The sequence below is a fragment of the Peromyscus californicus genome, unplaced genomic scaffold, assembly GCF_007827085.1.
Source record: "Peromyscus californicus insignis strain IS unplaced genomic scaffold, ASM782708v3 Scaffold_7__1_contigs__length_154581171, whole genome shotgun sequence".
Lineage (NCBI taxonomy): Eukaryota > Metazoa > Chordata > Mammalia > Rodentia > Cricetidae > Peromyscus > Peromyscus californicus.
This window is the reverse complement of record NW_026294595.1, coordinates 130,052,818-130,076,706: the sequence shown is the minus strand read 5'-3', so window position 1 is coordinate 130,076,706 and position 23,889 is coordinate 130,052,818. Positions and strand designations below refer to the sequence as shown.

The 23,889-nt window shown below is 41.3% G+C and overlaps 1 protein-coding gene across 2 annotated transcripts in view; it reads left to right on the top strand.

The window, feature by feature from the left end:
* Trpc4ap (transient receptor potential cation channel subfamily C member 4 associated protein) overlaps window positions 1-23,889 on the top strand; it is a 75,923-nt gene that overhangs the window by 9,933 nt on the left and 42,101 nt on the right. For both annotated transcript variants that reach the window (XM_052726694.1, XM_052726693.1), the window contains exons 2-5: window positions 11,895-12,023; window positions 14,229-14,345; window positions 20,089-20,146; window positions 23,133-23,188. In XM_052726694.1, coding sequence (XP_052582654.1) covers window positions 11,895-12,023; window positions 14,229-14,345; window positions 20,089-20,146; window positions 23,133-23,188 — 360 coding nt within the window. The remainder of the gene's footprint in view (window positions 1-11,894; window positions 12,024-14,228; window positions 14,346-20,088; window positions 20,147-23,132; window positions 23,189-23,889) is intronic.

Genomic DNA, 23,889 nt, shown 5'->3' with positions numbered 1-23,889 from the left:
AGGTCATCCTCAGCTACGTAGTGAGTTTGTGGTGAGGATGGGTTACATAGGATTAAGTCTCAGACTGAAACCCAAACCAACCCTGTACCTGTAGCAGTTACTTCCCAATTGATATCTCTGGCCCTTGGCAGCAGCTAATCTTGTTTTCTATCTCTATGGATTGGCTTGTTCTATGTAGTAGGAGCTGTTTGAAGTTCAGTCGCTTTTCCCTGTGTCCTGTAGAATGTCTGGTAATCTCCCGTGCAAAGCAGGAACCTGAAGGACCATTTCGCCTTGTTCAGGCAAAATTCAGTGGTCATTTTCCTATGGGTACTGTATGTCCAGTTTATACAACATATTATTAAGTAGTCTAGGCAAGAGCAGTTTCTTGCCAAGATGGCTATTTTTGCCATAAAGAAAGCAAACTCCATATGGAGTTTCTTTGATGCCCATTATCCTCTTTGAAGTAATTGGTACTGCCAGGAGCAGACGTGTCTCATCATCTAGAAAAGTCTAAGTTTTTAAACATTTTAAATCCCATATTCTGTATGTCTTTGAAGTGTTTGAAGATTACTTACCTAATTGAAATATATCTATGTATACCTAAAAAACTTAACTAACATGACTATAGGTTTGATTATCATAAATGACTAATTATTCTGTATTTTTAATTATATATTACAATTTTTAATGAGTTGCATAAACATAATACCTTAAACAAGAATAGAAATATATATACAGTATAACAAAATTAGCTTTAAATTTATATCAATAAGCCAAAATCCAGAGCAATGTAAAACATTTCAAACAAGTTGTTGCTCTTTAAAAGTAGATTCAATAATCTACCCTTTCATTCTGTCATATCTATATCATATCCTTTTTTTTCTTTTGGAAAGAGATTGACTATAACCAATATATATAACCAATAGCAATTTGTAATCAACCCCTAAACAAAGACAGACATCCATAATCCATTTTTTAGGAATGTGGGTGTAGTTTTCTAGGCTTTTCCTGCTGATTGGGGACGCTGATAGTCTTATGGGAACACAAAGAAAATTTTAGGATTATGGTCAAGCCCTGACTGGAGTAGTCTGTGAGGTTGTATTGTGTGAGCCAGTTGCCTTGAAGCTGTTCTGGATGTTGGATCATCTGGAGACCTCTCAGGGGGTCTTCCTTGATGGAACCATATTAACCTGGAAGGAACCCACAACTTCTCATCTTCTGTAGAAAGAAAAGCAGAACCTCTTTTCCAAAGCAACATATCCTTAGAGATAAATTTTAAAGTCAAGATACTTTTAAAATATATATATATTGGTTTAACTCAGTAGCCTTTACAATCAAATGTCTCTTACCAGTTAAAAATCTCAAAGACAACATAATGCAGACTCTCTGTATAATTTCCATCTTTACATGGCTTATTATATTTTTTTACATATTGTTTGATTTTTTAATATTTTTATGACTATATCCTTTCTCTTTCTCAAGCCTACGTACCTTTTTACATGTATTGTAAACCGTTCAGAGTTTTATTCCATCTGAATCTGTCTTAATTGTGAATCTGTAATCATTTTTTCACCATTGATTTAAACTGCAGTGTGTGGCTAGGACCAAAGCAGTAGCAGCACTGGCTGTTGGCCCCATCCCATTAGGTTTTTTAACATGACGCAGGTACCAATGAGTCATGCTTATCTTTCCAATTCTGGGAAGCAGTATTAAATAGTATGCCTGTGTTTTTAAGCCTGTGACTGTGCTCCCAAGCCAGCAGGCAGTGGCTGGGAGAAGTCTCTTTGTATTTCAGCCTGTCCTGTCAAGAAACCTCAGGAGTCTGCCATGTTGCCGCTGAAGCCCACTGTGGCCAGGGGATGCATCTCTGTACTGTGGCCCACCATGAGCAACTTGAATTAGGAAGCTGCTCTTGGCTTCATTTTAGAACCATTTTTAAAAAGCTTTTTCAGGTTTTTGGATAGAGATTCTTGCCCCACATTGGGTGCCAATATGTAGCCATAAGTTTCTCTGGTCCCACCCGGCCCCACAGTCCCATGTTTCTCCTGTCCCGTGTGGCCTTGCAATCCTGCAGCTGCTTATAAAACAATCACTCAGAGGCTTATATTAATTACCAACTGTATGGCCTATGGCAGGCTTCTTGCTAGCTAGCTCTTTCACCTTAAATTAACCCAATTTTGTTAATCTATGTTGCCACATGTTCTGTAGCTTTACCTGTGTCCCATTACATGTTGCTCCTTGGACAGCGGTTTGGTGTCTTCCCCCATCTCCTTTCTCTTCTCACTATCTCTCTTGGATTTTCCCACCTGGCTCCATCCTGCCCTGCCATAGGCCGATGCAGCTTTATTTATCAACCAATCAGAGCAACACATATTCACAGTGTACGGAAAAACATCTCACAGCAGTTCCGTATATTTTTTATATTAAATAAAATCAAATAAAATGTGGTCTTTTGTGTGTGGTTTCTTTCATTTAGAATAATGAGCCTCAAGATTTATCTGTGTTGTATGTATCATTTCTGGCCAAATAATATTCCATTGTACAAATGTCCTGTAATTTATTTTGTCTGTTCAGCAGTTGATGGACACTTTTTAGAGACTTTGCCCACTTTTATTTGTAAATTTTCTATAGTATATGGTTTTGTTCTATTTTTGCGTACTAAAATTAATGTTTGTCATGAGCCTTTGTGTGCAAGGCTTTTGTGGACATTGGCCTAGGAAGAGAATTGCTGGGTCATATGATAATTCTGGAGAGAGAGAGAGAGAGAGAGAGAGAGAGAGAGAGAGAGAGAGGTCGTGTGTGTGTGTGTGTGTGTGTGTGTGTGTGTGTGTGTGTGTGTGTGTGTGTGGTGTGGTGCTGGGTGGCTGGGTGGGGTCTATCCCAGGGCCTTGTACACAGCTAGGCAAGTCGGCAAGTTGCACCACTCAGGTACATCCACAGGCCTTGGGGTTTTGAAACAAGGTCTTGCTAAGTAACTCTTGTAGGCCTTAAATCTGTGTGACCCTCCTCTCTCTACCTCCAAGAGCTAGAATTAGAGTCACACTCCACTCTTCCTGGCTGAGTTGAACTTTTCAGTCCTTGCCAAACTGTGGCTGTGCCATTTTTCTTTTCTGCCTGGAGCCAAAGAGAGCTCGCTCTATTTCTCCCGACTTTCACAAACACTTATTTTCTGTCTTTGGGATTTTATGGTCTTGGTTGGTGTGACACATAGCTAGCTCATGGGATTTGCTTGCTTGTTCCCTGATGACTACTGATACTGATCATTTTCCATGCATACTGGCCATCTGTCCGTCACCTTTGGAAAATGTCTTTTTAGAGACTTTGCCCACTTTTATTTGTAAATTTTCTATAGTATATGGTTTTGTCAGCATATCCTTTTCATTTTATATATGTCTTGGTTGTACCATTCAAAGAATGGTCCATTTAATCTAATAAAATTTTGATCATAGAGTTGCTCACAGTATTCCTTTATTGTTAACATCCATGGGATCATTGACCCTACTCGTAGTTCTGACATTAGTAATTCGTATCCTTTTTGTTGATTAATTAGCCTGCTTAGAGTTTATTGATTCTGTTTTTTTTATAGACCCAATTTTTAATTAAAATTTTTTCCTCTACTGATTTCCTGTTTTGTTTTTTTGTTTTTGTTTTTAAAGATTTATTTATTATGTATACAGCATGTGTGCCTGCAGGCCAGAAGAGGGCACCAGATCTCGTTACAGATGGTTGTGAGCCACCATGTGGTTGCTGGGAATTGAACTCAGGACCTCTGGAAGAGCAGTCAGTGCTCTTAACCTCTGAGCCATCTCCCCAGCCCCTGATTTCCTATTTTTTAATTTAATCTTTCCTTTTTTATTTTCCTTCTTTATTTTTATCTTTTTATATTTTTGGGGAGCAGGGAGTCCTTTTAAGACATGGCAGCAACATGTCTTTAAATCCCAGCACTCAGGAGGCAGAGGTGGGCAGATCTTTGTGAATTTGAGGCCATGCTATTTTACACAGTGATTTCCAGGCCAGTCAGGATGACACCGTTAGACTCTCTCAAAAACCTGCCTAAAACAAACAAACAAATCACCCCCAAACAAACAGAACAAAAATTGCTTAACCATTGGGGAATCTCATTGCTCTGAGGCTAGTGTCAAACTCATGTTTGTCCTTGTACCTCAGCCTCCCAAGTGCTGCTGAGATTACACATCTGAGCTGCCAATCAGTGCACTGCCTGGTTCTGTGTGTCAGCATGACACAGGCTAGTCATCAGAGGAAGGAGCCCCAGTTGAGGAAATGCCTCCTTGAGATCCAGCTGGAAGACATTTTCTCATTTAGTGGTCAACGGGGAAGGCCCAGCCCATGGTGGGGAAGGCCCAGCCCATGGTGGGAGGTTCCATCCCTGGGCTGGTGGTCCTGGGTTCTGTAAGAAGGTGGGCGTAGCTAGCCACGGGAAGCAAGTCAGTAAGCAGCTCCCCTCCATGGCCTCTGCATCAGCTCCTGACTCCAGGATCCTGCCCTGTTTGAGTTCCTGCCTGACTTCCTTCAGTGATGAACAGCAATGCTGAAGTGTAAGCCTAATACACCCTTCCCTCCTCAACCTACTCTTTGGTCATGGTGTTTCGTTGCAGTAAGAGAAACCCTAACTAAGACAGTCAGCTTGAATTTCATTATTTTTGGTCTCATTTTATTTCTTATTTTCTTCTGCTTTCTTTAGGCTTTCTCTGGTTTAAGGTAGAAGCTTAGGATATAGACTAGAGCTATTTCTTCTTCGCTGATACATGCTTTTGGTACACTAAATTCTTTCCTAAATCCTGATTTTGCCATTTCCTATAAATTATCTTTTCATTTAGTTCAAAATATGTTTACATATTTCTGTTGAAGCTTATTTGACTTAAGTTATTTAAAATAGGTTACTTCATCTCCAAATACCTTAAACTTTGCAGCTGTTCTGTTCACTAATCTGGACACATTACTCGGTGGTTTGGGAGCACACTTTGTACAGTTGTACATTTTGAAGCTTGCCAGGGTGTGCTTTGTGGCCAAGGATGTGGTCTGTCTGGTGACTGTTCCATGTGACTTTGAGAATAAGTGTGTGTTCTACTGTTGTTGGATGAGATGCTCTGCAGATGTCAGATCTAGTTGATCAGTGGTGGCACTCATGTCAACCTTGTCCTTACTGATTTTCCTGCCTGATTGAGGATTCATCAGTTCAAAAATTCATCAGTTTCTCTTGGTACTTTTTTGAGGTTTTGCATCCTATATTTTGATATGATATTGTTTGGTGCACATCTCTTAAAAACTACCACGTTGTCTTGGAGAGGTGGCACCTTAGCATTCTGTCATGGCCCTTTTTATTCCTAGCAGTTCTCTCTTCAGAACTCTGCGTTGTCTGAAAGTCATAGAACTCCTTAAGCTTTCTTTTATTGTTAACATGATTTATCTTTCTCCATGCCTTCTACTTTATTGATTTTTTTTAAAGATCTATCTTATGAGTGTTTTGCTTGCACATATATATGTGCACCACATGCAGGCATGGTACCCATAAAAGTCAGAAGAGGGCATCAGATCTCCTGGAACTTGATCCTCTGGAACTGTAGTTTTGATGGTTGTGATCTGCCATGTGAGTGCTGGGAACCAAATGTAGGTTCTCTGCAAGAGCAGTAAGTGCTCTTAGCCACTGAGCCTTCTCTCTGGACTCCTGTTTGTTTTTTGAGACAGGGTTTCGTGTCGCCTTGACTAGCATTGAACTCACTAGATAACTGAGGCTGCTCTTGAATGTCTCCTGACCTTTCTGCCTCCACCTCCCAAATAGTGGGTTTACAAATGTGTGCCACCACATAGGACTCTGTCCCTGTACTTTTAACTGATACATAGCACCATTTTTAAGGTAGTTTTTTTTAGATATATTTTTATTATTTTAATTATGAGTTTTTAAAAAGATATATTTTCGTTTAATTATGAGTATGTGTATAAGTCTATGTTTGGGTATGTGCATATGAAGTAGTACCTGAGGAGGCAAGAGCCACTGGAATCCCCTGGAACTTGAGTTACTGGTGGTTGTAAACTGCCTAATGTTGGTGCTGGGAATTGAACTTGGGTCCTCTGTGAGAGTGGTACAGGCACTTAACCCTGAACCATCTTTCTAGTCACTAAAGTGAGTTTCTCATAGACAACATACAGTTGGCTTTTTTCTTTTTATTCCACTGACATATATATTACTAGATTTTATTCATAGCTTTTCATTGATACTGTTTCTAATTAGTTTCTAAAACCAGTGTGCAGGCATTGGCGTGCTCCACCATGCATAGACTTGTACAGTGATTAGTGAGTGACGTAGGAGGTGGATTCCGCCACATGTGCAGCTGCACTGTACTTGTTCTTTCTTTTACCTGCCTGGTTTTTCTACTTTTGTAGATTAATTGAGCATTTTTGTGACAGCACTGACTCCTCCCTTAGTGTGGTGTGTGTGTGTGTGTGTGTGTGTGTGTGTGTGTGTGTGTGTGTGTGTGTGTGTGTGTGGTTTATGTACATGTTTGTAGATGTGTTCCCATGTGGAGACCAAAGTTGACCTCAGGTCTGCCTGTTTGTCCCTCTTCACCTTGTTTTTTGTGACAGACTCTCACTCACTGGTGCTCATCTCTTCACCCAGGCTGGGGGCCCCTGAGCGCCAGGCTGGGGCTATAGATGTGTGCTGCTGCACCTGACTTTTTAGTGGGTGCTGGGGATTTGAACTTAGGTCCTCGTGCTGGTGGTGGGAGGCAATTTACTGAGTGAGCCATCTTCCCAGCCCCAATTATATTTTTTTAAAAGTCGTTTTTAGCTGGGTGTGTGACTTATATCTATAATTCTAGCATTCCAGAGGCTGAGGCAAGAGGATTGCTGCTAGTTTGAGACTAACCTGGGCTTCAAAAGAGTATGTGTGGTGTTATAGTAGGTTATTTATTTATTTTGGATTTTCAAGGCAGGGTTTCTCTGTGTAGCTCTGACTGTTCTGGAACTCGCTCTGTAGACCAGGCTGGCCTTGAACTCACAGAGATCCACCTGCCTCTGCCTCCCAGTGCTGGGATTAAAGGTGTGTGCCACCACCGCCCAGCAATAACAGCCTGTTTTATTGGTTGCCCTGGAGTTTGGAGCATTCATTCCGGTCAGGAAATGTTTGTGAGTGGAACAAGTATCCCAGTTTTCTCTCATACCCTTCTAAGATTGCTGCTATTCAGTTCACTTCTCCTTTCGCTGTATCACCTAATAGTTGTTGCTGGCATTTGCATTTTGGATTAATTTAGATTGGAAAGTTAATTTATGTTCATTTGTTTCATCATCAGCCCTCTTTGTGGATAGTGTGTAAATGACACATTGGAAGAGACAGGTAGTCAGAGGTGCTTAGTTAAACCAGTTTCTCACCAATATCAGTTTCCTTATCTCTAAAGAGCTACCTCTCATATTTCTGGTAGGATAGGTCAAGTTTTGTCTGAGAAGGTTCATATTTTTTTCTTTACTTTTGAAGGATAACCTCACTGAATCCGGTGTTGCCAGTGGGTGTGATTTTTAACCCCTTTTCCATGCTTTAAATATTTTATCCTGTTTTTGCTGTGTGGCTTCAGACGGTGTGCCTCAGGTAACAGTTTTTCTCTTCTGGCATGTGTGTGTGTATTTACACATGCATGCATGTACCTGTGTATATGTTCAGGTGCAGTGCACACTCACGTATGTGTTCGTAGATCAGAGGACAGCCTCAGGTGTTGTTTCTTAGGTGCTATCTTCCTTGTTTTTGAGTCTGTCTCTCACAGACTGGAACTCCCTGATTAGGCTTGTCTGGCCAACCAGTTAGCCCCAGGGAATCCTTGTCTCCACCTCCCCAGCCCTGGGATTTCAAGTGCGCCTACGACATTGGCTTTTCTTTTCTTTTTTACGTAGGTTCTGGACATTGAACTCGTATCCTCATACTTGCAAGCGTTTACCAACTAAGCATCCTCTCCAAGCCCTTTGACTCATTTTGTCAATTTTTAAAAATATAAAGGAGTCCTTATTTTTTTGTTTAGTGATAATACCTGTACTAGTAACATTTGTTGAGAAAACTGTTCCATGGTTTTGACAGTCTTGTCAAAAAATCAACCTTGGGACTTGGTGGCAATGTGCCTTTAAATCCCAGCACTCAGGAGGCAGAGGTGGGCAGATTTCTGTGAATTTGAGGCCATACTCTTTTACATAGTGAGTTTCAGGCCAGTCAGGACTACACAGTTAGACTCTCTCAAAAACCTGCCAAAAACAAACAAATCACCCTCAAACAAACAGAGCAAAATTGCTTAACCATTGGGGAATCTCATTGCTATCCACTGGTCTAGGATGTCTTTATTCTCACCCAGTCTGTGCAGTCTTGATTAATGTAGACATGTGATGAAATTGCAAAGCAAGAAGTCAGGAATTCAGATTCTTCCAACTTAAGGCTGTTTTGACTGTTCTGTGTCGCTGGCATTCCTGTATGAGATTTAGTAGTAAATTATCAGTTTCTACAGTGAAGACAGCTGGGCTTTGATAGGAATTACATTGAGTCAACAACATAAGGGATATCGTTTTAGTAATAATAAGCAGTATGGACGTTAATGCCAATTCAGTAAAATCCCATTCCTTAAACATGAGATAGCTTTCCTGTTTTTTTTTTTCTTCCGGGGGGTGGGGGTGGGGTGGGATTCTCACTGTATAACTCAGCCTGGCCTTGAACTTGAGATTCTCCTGCCTTGGTGTCCTTTAATATCTTAACAGTGTTTAGTTTCCTTGTATAAGTCTTGCACTGCTTTTGTTAAATTTATTCTTAAACATCTTATTTTTTATGCTACTATAAATGTAATTGATAATCAGGATCATGTTATCTGTGAATAGAATATTCCATATTTTCAATTGAATGTTCTTTGTGTTTATAATACATAGTCAAATGGACGTGGTAAGAGCAGACATCTCTGGGTCTTTTTTCTTTTTGATCTTAGTAGGAAAACATTAGTCTTTACTAGTAAGCATGATGTTAGTTTTAGACTCTTTATAAATACCTTTAGCTGGTTGAGAAAGTTCTGTTCTGCTTCTAGTGTGTGCAGAGTGTTAATCATGAAGACATGTTTGGTTTTTGCCATTTTTCATCTGTCTTTTTACATATCTGGAGTGTGTCCTGTAGTCTGTTGGTTGTCTGTATTGTTGTAGTTGGTATGTTGAACTGTTTTCCTTCCTGGGATAAATCCTGTTTGCTTTTGTTACATGTGTTGCAAGGTTTTTGCATCTATATTGGTAAGAGAGTGACTTATAGTTTTCTTGTGGTGTATTTGTCTAGACTTGTTACCAGAATTCTGGCCTCATCTATTTTGTGGGAATCTGAGTATTTGTGTTATTATCCTTTAAATGTTTGATAACATGTGTACCATTGATCTGGATCTAGATTTTTCTCTGGAGGTCTTGGTTGTTGCTGTGAGAATCATCCCCAATTCAGCCTCTCTGTTTGGTGTTATAGGTCTGCTTGATGACTATTTCACAGCGTGTGTTCTCCTAGTCATTTCCTTTAGGAAATGGTCCTTGTTCCCATATGGTCCTTTACAGAGCTCTACCATAATCTCTTTTGCTGTGATCAGGTTGGTAGTAACATTCTCTCATTTGTTCCCAAATTTAATAATTTAGCCAGACATTAGAAGCTGCAGTTAAAAGTTTGTCCATTAATTGACCTTTTCAGAAAATCTTGAAACTTTAAATTTTGTTGATATTTGTGTAGTTTCCCGCTTTTACTTCCTGTTATTTCTGCTGCCCTGTTTTTTGTTTGTTTGTTTGTTTTGCCATGCTTGATTATTTCCCGTCTTTTCTCATGATAGGTTATTGGCTTGTGATGTCCCATTTCTAATACAGTTTAGAGCTCTCTAGTGTCATGGTGCTCAGATAGTGTCCTGTAGGATGGCGCCTGCAGGGTCTCACAGCGGTAGGTGCTTGCTTTCCTTCTTCAGGAAAAAAAAAGAGGTTTTTAACCTTTTGTTTTATTTTGTTTTGCTTGTATTGATTTTTGAGGTTGAGCACTATAAACTAGTACACAGACATTTTTGTTGTAAGGAGAAGTATTTCCCTGTGTTTCACCCTAAGACAAAGCATTCTTTTGAACACTTCTGTTACCCCTCATGCTAATCTAAGACACACGTGTAGGAAGAATTATGAGACTTGTCTATCATCACAGGGCATTTGTGTTCAATAAACCCAAACATTGAAGGCCAGTTTGCTCCATACAAACCATAACAAGATCTTTTGATTTGACTTAATCACAGAATTTCCTATCAGGTCCTTGTAATGGTGACGTGTTAGTGAAAACCTTCATAATCTGCTCATCTTCTGTCATTGTGCTGTTGCTATTATTGATACCTTCAGACTTTGTTGTTGTTGTTGTTTTGAGACAGGGTTTCTCTGTGTAGTCCTGGAACTCACTCTGTAGACCAGGCTGGCCTCGAACTCAGAGATCCCCCTGCCTCTGCCTCCTAAGTTCTGGGACTGAAGGTGTGCACCACCACCACCCAGAGCCTTCAGACATTTACTCAGTTCCTGCTCTTGCAAGTTGAATGAAAGTGAGAGAGAGAGAGAAAGAAAGAGAGTGAGTGTATGAGTGTTTTCACAGTTTGGTACCTGCTCTGAAGTAGTGATCATCGAGGAGAGGATCAAATGAACTGGGAACTGTGTCCAGTAAGTTAAAATATATAATGGGTGAAACCCCAAAGTAGGGTCCAATGCCTTAGGAAGGAGAGGAAGGAGGGCCACCAAGGAAGGTTTCTAGCTGTTGCCTGCACTTAACTGTATATATGTATTTCTGTGTCTATGTGAATGTATCCACGTGGGTGCTGGCAGAGACAGGAACTGGAGTTACAAACAGCTGTGAGCTGCCCAGCATGTGTGCTGGGAACTGAACTTGAGTCCCCTGTAAAAATAAGAAATGCTCTTAATCACTGAGCCATCTCTCCAGCCCCTGCCTTGATTTCTTTTTTTATTTATTTGTTTATTGCTTTGTTTTGAGGCAGGGTTTCTACAGCCCAGGCTGAACCTACTATGTAGCCCAGGATTTTTAAACATGGCAGCTCACAGCTGTTTGTAACTCTAGTTCTAGGGGATCTCACACCCTCTTCTGGCCTGCATGGACACCAGACCCAAAAGTTGGGTACAGACATACATGCAGGCACAACACCCATATACATAAAATAAATAAGAACTTACAATTTTAATAAAAGTTTCTTTAAATTTTTTTTTTTTTGGTTTTTTGAGACAGGGTTTCTCTGTGTAGCTTTGCGCCTTTTCCTGGAACTCACTTGGTAGCCCAGGCTGGCCTCGAACTCACAGAGATCCGCCTGGCTCTGCCTCCCGAGTGCTGGGATTAAAGGCGTGCGCCACCACCGCCCGGCAAATTTTTAATTTTTTTTTTTGTTAAATATGTGTGTGTGCCCCGTGCTGTGGTGTGCATGTCAGCGTTGGGGGATGGTATATGGTGTTAATAAGTCCCTCCCTCCACCTTTACGTGGGTTCTAGGAATCATAGTTATCAGCTGGTGTAGCAAGCAGCCTTACCCACTGGCCCTCGTTGTCTTGCATTTGAAGGAAAACAAGCATTTCTGATAGAAAAGACTGGGAGAGAGCCTCTGGGCAGAGGGAGAAAGAACATGTACAGGGAACACAGCTGAATTTAGAGTCTTGAGTGTGCACTGGAAAAAGCAGGAAGCTGGCAAGTAGGGGTGGGTTCAGAATGGTGCCGTTTTAGGAGCAGAGGGCTTAGACTTCAGCTTATAAGCTATTGCAAGTACCTGAAGATATCTTCAGAGGCACCTTTAAATTGTCTCCCTGGGTATTTGGGAGTCAGCTGCTCTCTTTTGTCAAAACTTCTTCCTTGCCAGTAATATGTTTGTTTTATTTATTGTTTATTCACAGTTCACTGAGACCTTTTTGACTGAGAGGGACAAATTATCCAAATGGAGTGGAATTCCTCAGTTGCTCCTTAAGCTGTATGCCACCAGCCACCTCCACAGTGACTTCACTGAGTGCCAAAACATCCTCAAGGTAACTCAGAGAGGGAGGCCTTAGAAAGGTTGTACTCGGATCTCCAGATGTCTCAAACTTTTGGCCTTTTAAAAATAGCTTGTTTTTTGTGTGAGCTGTAGAATTGGAGAAGTTCAGCAGCATTGAAAGAAGAAAATAATCATTTGTTATTTCATCTCCAGTATCGATCAAGGTGTGTGTCGTTCTGGGAAGCTGTTGAAGCAGTGCTTCCTTAGTTTGGGAGGTCAGCACTGTACCCTCACCCCCACCTCCTATGGTGCTGTGAATGAGCCCAGGGCCTTGCACATGCTAGTCAGAATTGTACTCTGAGCCCCTACCTCCATCCCTACCCTTACATGACATTCTTTTTGAACAGAATTTTAAAGGCTCCGTATTACTGAAGGGTCTTGGAAGGGGCTTTATGGCTGTCAATAATTATCACTTATGTAAGATTGAAGTTAGATTGCTGGTTAGGTTGAGAGTATGATAACATTGTTCTAGACACTTGTTCTCCGTCTTGAATACTGTCTCAGTGCTGGCCCACACACTCAGTTTCTGATTTGGGGGCTGGGTCCAAACAGGATTTAGAGAAGTAGCTGGAGCTACAGTTATAACCTGTGTAAGCCTGTGGTCATAAAAAACTGAACACTACAGTGCTCTTCAGAGGTAAAGTGTCGATGACTATCCAGGTGTATTCTAAACATGCTTATTAAATAAACCTAGTTTTCCCCTTTATGAAGAGATATTACATGTTCTTCATCTTTTCACAGTCTTATTGAGAGAAGTAATTATAGCTCCTCTATGTGCCTTAAAATGCTTTGCAAGGTGGGTGTGGTGACGACACACTCACTCCCAGCATTTGGGAGGCCAGAGGCAGGTAGATCCCTGTGAATACCAGGCTATCCTTTACTACACGGTTCCAGGACAGTCAAGGTTACATAGTGAGTTCCTGTCTCTCAAAACAAAACAAAAAAACTGGCCGGGCGGTGGTGGCGCACGCCTTTAATCCCAGCACTCGGGAGGCAGAGGCAGGCGGATCTCTGCGAGTTCGAGGCCAGCCTGGGCTACCAAGTGAGTCCCAGGAAAGGCGCAAAGCTACAGAGAAACCCTGCCTCGAAAAACCAAAAAAAAAACAAAAAAAAAAACTAAAGGTGCTTTCCAAAAAACTTGTTACATTTAATTCCTACCAAGTCTCTAAGTTAGAGAATTGAGGTGAAATTGAAGGCTTGGGAATTTAATACCAGGTGACCTTGACTTTATTCACTTTATGAATACATACTTGAAAATTGCTGTGTAAAGCAGCGTCGTTCCTTGAGATTCTTTTCTGTCTGTTACCTGTGTTTTATGAACAAAGGATGCAATGCCCCTCACAAAGTTTGAGAACCACTGCCTGTACCTGCCATGCTGAATACCTCCTCTGCTTTGAGACTTAGAGGAGGAAACAAGGGAGAATCTATTCAAGCTTGTCTTCAAAGAACACCGATTTAGCTTAGGAAAGGAAACCCTAGGTTTGTAAATAGTTGCAAAGTAAAGTGCTAAATGTCACCAGTGACTTAGAGATTCCTTTGGGTGGCTGTAGAAGATCATCAGAATGCCTTTAACTTGGAGAAGTCACTGAGGACTTCCCTTCGGAGGTCACAGTCCAGCAGAGATTTGGTTATGGCTACAGAACCAGTTGTTCTTAAAAAACCTAGTAACTTCAAGTAGCAGCCACCGTCTTCTCTCAGCAGTTCTCAGTAAACCAGAAGTTTGCTTCCTGTGTATTTGCTGTAGGGCCTAAAGCTGTTTAGAATGTCCAAAATGGCCTCACTACTGCCTGGCGGGTTGTTGGTGGAAGTCAGCTAAGGCTACGTGGTCTGGCCTTCCCGGGGGGGGGGGGGGGGGGGGGGGGGGGGGCCCTGGGGGCCCTGCTGAGCTTCTCACAACATGACAGCGAGGCTCTACAGTAGCCAAAGCCAACTCTGTTGTAAGGCCTTTGTAAGGCTTATGTCTAAGTGTACGGTGTCACTTCTTTGCATTCTGTTCATTGAAATAGTCACACCAGCCAGATTCCATGGGAAAAGGACTCCAAGGGTCCTGAATACTTCATTGAGGGCTAGCCTTGTGCTCAGGGGGTTTCAGTTTGTGACTAAAATGCATATTTTAGTGATAAATTTTAGATATTTAGATGTTTCTGGTCTGTGTTAAATTCTAAAACGGAATCTGTCCATACTTTTTTTGAACCAGGAGATTTCCCCTCTTCTCTCCATGGAAGCTATGGCATTTGTAACTGAAGATAGGAAACTTACTCAAGAAGCTACGTATCCAAATACATATATTTTTGATTTGTTTGGAGGTGTTGATGTAAGTAACTATTTAATACTATTAATCATTTGAGAATTTAAAATTAAAAGATATAAAACATTTCAGATCTTTTAATTTTAAAAACATTTATTTTGCGTGTGTGTGGGTGTGTGTATTTCTTCCACCACATGGGTCCTGTGAATTAAACTCAGGTCATCAGGCTTGGCAGCTTATGTCTTACCCTGCTGAGCCACCTCTCTGGTCTGAGTTTTAACTTTGAGATCAATGGCATTTTCTTACATTGAATCACTATAGTGTTTGCTTGGGAGGAATTTTCATGAAGTGCTAATATAACCACCTTTTTAAAAGTAAAAGGTGTGTTTCCCAGTGTCTCTTTCTCAGGAGCTGTTGTGATCACTAGTTCTCACGTGCCTCAGAGATGCTCTGTTTGTTTGCACGTGCATGTGTAAATGCTCCCCATCTCCAGCTTAGTTTCCTTTCTCCCCACATGCACTGGCAGGTTATGTATCCAGTATATTCTCTTCTACTTTGCTTTTTTCCATGTGACTTACTAAGTGGGTACGGTTTCATTTCTATACACCTAAATCTGCCATACTTTAAGTATCTAATTAATATTTCGTGATGTAAATTGTACCATGGTTTATTTGCTCAGGCCCCAGTTGAACATTTAATTTTTCCACATCTTTTTTATTACAAACAAGATTGCAGAAGGTTTTTTTTTTTTTTTTTACAGACTTTTGGAGCCAAAGCATGTATATCTTTTATTTATTAATCTGCAGTTTATACCAATCAATTTAAATCCTAGGAACAACGTATAAGAGTATCTTTTTACCCATAGCATTACAAACATGCTGTATATATGTGTGTATTTTTAAAAATTATTTCTGTTATTTTTGAAGTTATAATGTAATTATATCATTTCTCCCTTATGTGCATTTTTTAAAGATTTATTTTCATTTATATGTATTAAGTGTTAATGTGTATGCCTGCATGAATTTCTGTGCACCATGTGTGTGCAGTTGCCTGCAGAGGCCAGAAGAGAGTGGAAGATCCCCAGAACTGGAGTTGTAGATGGTTGTGAGCTGCCACATGGATGCTGAGAATCCAACCTGGGTCTTCTGCAAGAGCATCCATGTGTTCTTAATTACTCAGCCATCTGTCTACCTCTTGTATATATTCGTTCTGTGGACTTTGTTATAAAAGTCGAGTCTTGATACAGAAGAGCACACTGGTAATTACCACAAAATGAATTCCCCTTTGTCCTGCTGCTCAAATAAAGAAAGAGAACATGCCAGCACCTAGGAGTCCTTCCCCCTGTATGTGTCAAGTCTTTACTAAGCAGATACAAGGAAAGGAAAGGGAAAAAATACATTTCTTTATAACTTTTTTTTTTAAAACCGCGTTTATTGAGATATGGCTCACATGCCGTACAGTTAACTGTAGCTGAAAGTTTTCCTGGTCCTGTCTGGCTCCTGCGGCCCCATGGTATGTAGCTACTCAGACCCAAGTAAACACCCAGAGGCTTATATTAATTAAAACTGGCCATTAGCTCAGGCTTTCCAATGACTAGCTCTTACACTTAAACTCAGACCATTTCTGTTAATCTATATGTTGCCACGTGTTCCATGGCTTTACCTGTGTGCCATTACATGCTGCTCCCTGACTCAGCTCTCCTCTTCTCGGAATTCTCCTTGTCTCCTTATCCCACCTATACTTCCTGCCTGGTTACTGGCCAGTCAGTGTTTTATTAAACCAGTGTACAAAAGCATTATCCCACAGGAGTTAACCGATTTCAAGTATACAGTTCATTGTTTCTTCACTTTTTGGCTAAGGTTGAGTGTAGTGTGTATAGTTGTTTATATTTAGAGGCATCACCACAGACAGTTTTAGAGTATTTTCATTATACCCCAAAGAAACTCTGTGTATTAACTGTTACTCCCCTGCTGCCATCCTCCCCCTGGCAACCACTGATCTCCCTTTTGACTCTATAGTTATTTCCTGTAAATGGAATTATGTAATACATGGTCTTTTGTGATTGGCTTTTTTGATGTAGCACAATGCTTTCACGCTTCATGTTGAAGCATGCATAACTCCTCCTTTTCATATAGCCAACTGATACTCCACTGTATGGATGTATAGCACATTTTGTGTATCTATGCCTGTGAATAGGCAATTGACTGTAATGAAGACTATGGCTTGTAACAGTTTTGAACAAGTTTCTGTGTAGACACCTGCTTTCCTTTCTTTGGGTGTATACTAGAGTGAAATGACTGGGTCACATGATAGCGTGGTGTAATTTTTTGAGGGAACTGGCTGACTGTTCTCCAAAGACGCTACACCATTTCATGCTCCTGTCAGCTGGTGCCTGTCCTGGAACTCGCTCTGTAGACCAGGCTGGCCTTGAGCTCACAGAGATCCACCTGGCTCTGCCTCCCTAGTGCTGGGATTAAAGGCGTGTGCCACCACCGCCTGGTTCTGATTGCTCTTTTGTTTTTACCAGTACTTTTATTATTTGTCATTTCTGTTACCCCTATTCCAGTGACGGTGAAGTGCTTCATTGTGACTTGGATTTGCATTTTCCTGATGGCCAGTGATGCTGACAGTCTCCCATGTGTTTGTCCTTTGCTTCTCTTTAAAGGACTGTCATCTCCTGTTCCCATTTTCAAGTTGGGGTTTCTCTTTTTCACTATTAAGATGGAAGTGCTTTATGTATTTTCTCCATAGTTTTAAATTTTTTTAGCTGGGTGGTGGTGGCATACGCCTTTAATCCCAGCACTTGGGAAGTAGAGGCAGGCAAATCTCTCTGTGAGTCTGAGCCAGCCTGGTCTACAGAGCGAGATCCAGGACAGCCAAGGTTACACAAAGAAACTCTGCCTCAAAAAAACCAAAATAATAATAATAGTAATATAATAATAATAAGCCAGGTGTAGTGGCACATGCCTTTAATCCCAGCACTCAGGAGGCAGAGGCAGGCGGATCTCTGTTAGTTCAAGGCCATCCTGGTCAACAAAGTGAGTTCCAGGACAGCCAGGGTTGCTACCCAGAGAAATCCTGTCTCAAAATAATAATAATAATAATAATAATAATAATAATAATAATAATAATAATAATAATTTAATAGTAATAAAAATTACTGTGAGTGAAATTGGATATTTTTATGTGTTTGTAAGTAATTCCTTTTCTTTCAGTTACAAATCTGTTAATAGCTATTTTTTTAATTTGGTTATCAGCACATTCATTTCTTTATTAATTCATTGAAGCTTGTGTGTATGTGTGAATGCCAGCATCTATGTAAGTGCACCATATGGTGTCTGGTACCTGTGGGGTCCAGAATAGTGTGTCAGATCCTCTGGAACTTCAGTTACAGGCAGTTGGGAGCTGCCATGTGAGTGCTGGGAACCAAACCTTTATTGTTTGGGTTATTAAGACAAGGTGACCTGTTGCCCAAGTTAGTCTCTAATTTGCTATATAGCCGAGGATGGCCTTGAATCACTGATCTTTCTGCCTCTACCTTCTAAGTACTGGTTATTTAGAAGTACTGGTTACAGGTGTGTATGACTCTCCTAACTTAAAACTTTGCCTTAAAAAAATGCCATTTTCTTCTTTTTTTTTTTTTTTTTTTAATCCCTGAGACAGTATCTTGTTAAGTTGCTCAAATTGGTCTTGTGCTAGCTCTGTAACTCAGCTTGGCCTTGAATTTTCAATCTTCCTGCCTCCCAAATAGCTATGGTTATGTACCTATGCCACTATGCCTGGCCACAATGGCATTATTGCGAACATAAAGATTATTCTGTCTTTCTCACGCCTGGCCTTCACATTCTCGTCCTTTCTCCCTCCTCCCGAACTGCACTCTTGCGTATGCCAGCTAGGCAGGAGCCCCACCACTAGCACTCCTACCCCAGCCCCTTCGTTCCTCCACTGTTGCTCAGCATTCCTTGTTAATCAGTTTTTGTGACCCTGTAGCCTTTACTTACTCAGACCCTCTACTTCTGAATTGCTCATTAAGATTTGTATATAGGAGGAGCTGAAGAAGTAGGTCAGAGGTTGTGATCACTGGCTACTCTTGGAAATGATCGAATTCGATTCTGGAATCTACACGGTCGCTCACAACCATCTATAACTCTGGTCCCAAGGTTCCAGTGCCTCTTCTGGCCTCAGTGAGCACTGCGTGCATGCAGTGTACATACAGGCAGAATACTCATACACATGGGAACAGCAAAAACGGAAAACAAAAAATGTGTGTCGGAGGCTAGGGAGATGGCTCGGGGGTCAAATCACTTGCCCTAAAAGCCTGAAGACCTGAGTTTGAGTCCCCAGAATCCATACAAAAGCTGGACACTTAGCAGGAGCATCGGAAATCCTGGGTCTGGGTCAAATGAAGTATGTCTGATGGTCAGGTATAGCCATGCTTGGCATTCAAGACCTCTTACTCATTGACCTAGGCTTGTATTCCCACTGAGCTTGTTTTAGAAAAGTACACACTGCAGCTGAGCATCTTACATCTCGAGAGCTCAGGAGACTGTGATCTCTTTTGAAAAGCATTGACTGATACCCAGGAACTACATAGTGGAAGAAGAGAACTGATTACCACAAGTTGTCCTCTGACTTCTACAGATGCCAGGGCACCTGTGTGCCCACCCCCTAAAATGTTTAAACTTTTCAGTGTGTGAAAGGAGGACTGGAGGCTGGGTAGTAGGTTGACCCAGCCTAGCACTCAGCACAAGCAGAAGGCTGCCTTCAGAGCGCCTTTCGTTGTCGTCCCAAGTCCTGTGACCTCTTCTTGTCTCTTGCCAGTGCAGTTAGCTTTAAATGCAACTGTGCAGAAAGCCAAGCCCTGTAAGTCTCCAGAAGTGACAGATGGGTACAGATGCTGTCTCATGTCACAGCCCCTCCCCTCCCCTCGGTTCTGGATATCGGAGTCACTCACCACACGTAGTCCCCAGGAAGGATTTGGTTTCTTAAGATTTGTTGCTGGTTGGAGATAAGCAGAGACTTTCTTAGATCCCTCAGCTGATCTCTAGTCTCAAGGCTGCCTGTGGGCTTTAAAACAATGAGAAGAAACAGAGACTTTAAAAGTGCTGTGGAATCTTTTTTCTGCCACTTGGCTTGAGGTGTCTTGGATGTGCTGTCCAATGTTGGCAGTAGTTGGAAAGGGCTAGAACATTTTGGTTCTGTTCCAAAATTGTTCCTGATTTGATCTAAACAACAAAATAAAACAAAATACCTATTTATGGTGCATGTCTTTAAATATGCAGACTTAGCTGTTTTGTTAGCACAGAGATTATTTTAAAATATTTAAGTAGAAAGTAGGCTGGAGGTGAACACTTATAATCCCAGTACTTGGAAGGCTGAGGCTGAGGGATCATGAATTGGAGGTTAGCATAGGCTACCCAGCTAGACTGTGTCTCAAAAACAACAAAAATACTGAAATAGGAAGCAACTTTATTCAAAATTAAAGCCCTTGTTACAAAAATAAGAGCTGTTCCTTAGGGGCTGGAGAGATGACTCAGGTAAGAATGTGTCTGCTCTTGCAGAGGACTCAGATTCTGTGCCCAGCTCCCAAATGGCAAATCACTTCTGTACCTCCAGTTCCAGAGGATGCAGCGCCCTCTTCTGGCCTCTGAGAGTTACTAACTCTAGCTGAAGTGCTGCTTTTGAGCCTTACAGCCTCCTAGAACAAGAGAGTGTGACAGCTTCTTGGACCACACTGTTCATAGTAAAAATTGTTTTGTGAGTTGTGCTTTGAGTTAATTTTGAAGCTTTTTTATTTTTTTGTTTTCAGCTTCTTGTAGAAATTCTTATGAGGCCTACAATCTCTATCCGGGGACAGAAACTAAAAAGTAAGTATGTTAGGTGCCAGTCCTCATCCTGATATGCCAGAAATATCTTCCAGTCAACCCTAGAGCTTGCTCTGTCCATCCCAAACTAAACAACGCACTAAATTAATTATATATTTGCTAGAAGTGAAGATACCTTTAAAGTACCTTTAAAAAAAAAAACCATGAAAACCATTGATTTAAAGAGTTGCATCTTTGTACTTTCCAATAATCACTTGATCCAGCTTTTGTTTTCTTTGGAAATTTTTTTGTTATGTGTGTAGTTATCTGAAAAAGCAAGAGATAGCCTGATAAGATCATTTTGTTGAAACAGCCTGTCAACTCATCAGATTTTTGTTATAAAGAAGATTTATGCTCTTGTAAAAAGTTTGGTCACGTTGGATGTAGTGGTACAACTCCTCTATTCCCAGCCTCTGAGCAGAAGCAGGTGGATCTCTGTGAGTTCGAGACCAGCCTGGTCTACAGAGTGAGTTCCAGGACAGCCAGGGCCACAAAGAGAGAATTTGTCTCTAAATAAATAAATGAAAAAGGAAAAAAGTTCAATCATTGCCAGAGTCATAAGTGGGAAAAAATGTTTGCATAATTCATAATTTTTAAAGTTGGGTGATAGGTTTAGTTGTTGTATTATTTTTTACAGCTTACATGTGTGACAGGCACTCTTTTTAGGTTTCAGTATTTATTTATTTTTTTAATTCTACCTTAAAGGTACACTTCACTCTGCCTTTAAAAGCCTGAGATTACTTCAGTTAACATCCCTGCGTGTGCATGCATTCATGCGCGTGCGCGCACGCACACACACACACACACTCACATGATATATACACATTTTAAATTTGCACCTACATCAGTAGGATGTACTACTATGTGAGGCCCCATTTATGTATACATTAGTAGTTAGAGAGTTCATATTCTTTTTTGGTGAGGGCAGGGGTGAGGAAGGCTGGCTGAGGATGACCTCTAATTCCTGATCCTCCTGCTTCCACCGTCCAAGTACTGGTGTTGCAGGCTTGTGTCACCTTGTCCTGTTCTCATACTCACTTTGAGTTTCTCTGTTTTATACTCTGACAACAAGTAGCATCTTTTAATGCAGTGGTTCTCAACCTTCCTAATGCTATGACCCTTTAATGCAGTTCCTCATGTGGTGACCCCCAACCATAAGATCATTTTGTTGCTACTTCGTAACTGTAATCACGCCTTTAATCCCAGCACTCGGGAGGCAGAGGCAGGTGGATCTCTGTGAGTTCGAGGCCAGCCTGGACTACCAAGTGAGTTCCAGGAAAGGCGCAAAGCTACACAGAGAAACCCTGTCTTGAAAAACCAAAAAAAAAAAAGAAAAAAGAATTGAATAGTCATGTAAATATCTGATATGCAAGATCTCTGATATGCAACCCCTCTGAAAGGGTCATTCGACCCACCCACCCCGGGCTGTGACTCACAGGCTGAGGTCCCCTGATTTAATGGCTGGTTGGTCACTCTTGGTCTCTTCCCTCCCAGTAGATTTGTAGGTACCATCAGGAGTGGGGACTTCTCTTCCTCTTGTGCTTGTAACTCCACATTAAAATGAGCAGTGAGCAAATTCTCAATGAATGCATCAATCTAACTCCCTTTGGAAATGGAAAGTTGAGAACTATTGGAGTAATTTTGATTCATTCTACTCTGAATTCATTAAATAAATGAACAAGGCAAAATGTGTCAAATAGGTTGAGAGGTAGTAATGCAGGCCCCACATACCTACATAGTCCAAAGTAGATGAGCAGCCCATCTGTCTGGCCAGGCTAGTCCGACAGGGCCACTCATTGGGATCTTGAGAGAGATCTCGATGTTAGAGTTTTGACAGTGAGGAAATGAATGGAAACTGTTTTTCTTTTTAAAATAATTTATTTAACTTTATTTTATGTGCATTGGTATGAAGGTGTCAGATCCCCTGGAACTGGAGTTACAGGTGGTTGTGAGCTGCAATGTAGGTGCTAGGAATTGAACCCGGGTCCTCTGGAAGAGCAGCCAGTGCTCTTAACCGCTGAGCCATCTCTCCAGCCTGGAAACTGGTTTTAAAAAATAAATGCAACACCAGATAAAGCACTCTGCTGTGGCTCATACTCAGTTTTATCATCTCTGGGTTTGGAACTCATAAAATTAAGTTCCTTTTTGTGCTACTGTCTTGTTCTGGTTGTAGCTAGAGTTTTCCTGCCTGGCCCACAGTCAGGATAAATCTCTGCCACCCGCCAGTCCTACAACCGCTCAGACCTGACCAAGTAAACACAGAGACTTATGTTGGTTTCAAACTGTATGGCCGTGGCAGACTTCTTGCTAACTGTTCTTACAGCTTAAATTAATCCATTTCTATTAATCTATACCTTGCCACGTGGCTTGTGGCTTACCGGTACTTTACATCTTCTTTGTCCTGATGGCGGCTGGCAGTGTCTCCCTCACCCAGCTTCCTGTTCTCTCAATTCTCCTCTCTGTTAGTCCCACCTATACTTCCTGCCTGGCCACTGACCAATCAGTGATTTATTCATTGACCAATCAGCAACACATTTGACATACAGACCATCCCACAGCATGGTCATAGATAAGTAGTGAGTTCTTTCTTTGTTGGAATTGACAGTATATCAGATGTTAGAAGCCACTTCCCTAATATAAATAATTGTAACAAGAAAACCTAAAACCCAGTTGGCAAATCTGAGGCAGAAGTGATGCTCTTATTTTCTGCTAGCAGAATTTTCTTGGGAATATGTAGGAAGAGTTTGCTCAGGATTCTTACACTCTGGATACTAGTTGTTCTGATTTTGAAAATGCAGCTTGAGTCTTTTTTTCTGGTGGCACTGTCGTGTGGAGAGGCGCTGTGTGTTCACTTAAAGCAACACAGTCTAAGCGCATACCTACCTCCTGAGTGCTGGGACTGTGGCACACAACAGGCACCCAGCCAGAAGTGTGCTAATGTTACACCGTGTTTTCTGTGAGAATAATAATGCTGCTCCTTCCCTTTCAGTAAGTGATGAGATGTCGAAGGACTGCTTGAGCATCCTGTATAATACCTGTGTCTGTGTGAGTATTTCTGCTGTTACAGTACCCATTTGTACCCTACTTTATCTTCACTGGTGAGGCAAGAATGTTTGAGTGGGATAGCAGACATGAGAACTGTCTTCAGATATTTTAGGGAATTGCCCTTATTTTCTGTGTGCCTAAGAATCAGGACCAGCAGGTATTAATAATGGAGAGGTAGAATTTTGTAGCACTTACTTAGAGTTAAAGCTGCCTCAACAGGCTCCAAACTCCATAGCCAGTACCCCCTCCCCTCAGGTGTCCAAGCAGGGACTAACCACTACTTGTTGAAGGGTGACAAGTGTTGGCAGAGTGTCCATGTCCTTTAAGATAACCTTTAACTCCATTCTGCCTGTTCCTTCATTTTCCTACTGGAAAACAAAAGCCAGAGGTCCTTCCTACCCATATATTGACTATGACAGTCTGTGGGCTTGACCACCGTGTCAAGAAGAATGGCGAATAAAGGCAGAGCTGAGCACTTACTGTTGGAAGTTGGTTTTTGTGCCCTGAGCCTGGTCCACGGAGTGTTTGCCATCAAACTGACGTCACAGGACTATCGTGAGAACAAAGTGAACTCACAGGTGTGAATGCACACCGTAAGCAGTGTGTAAATGTTGGTTTTTAAAGGCTAAGTGCTGACTTTGGGAACTTAAGATAAATTTACTTGTCACAGTGCACAGCGGAACATGCTAAGTGCTGCTGTA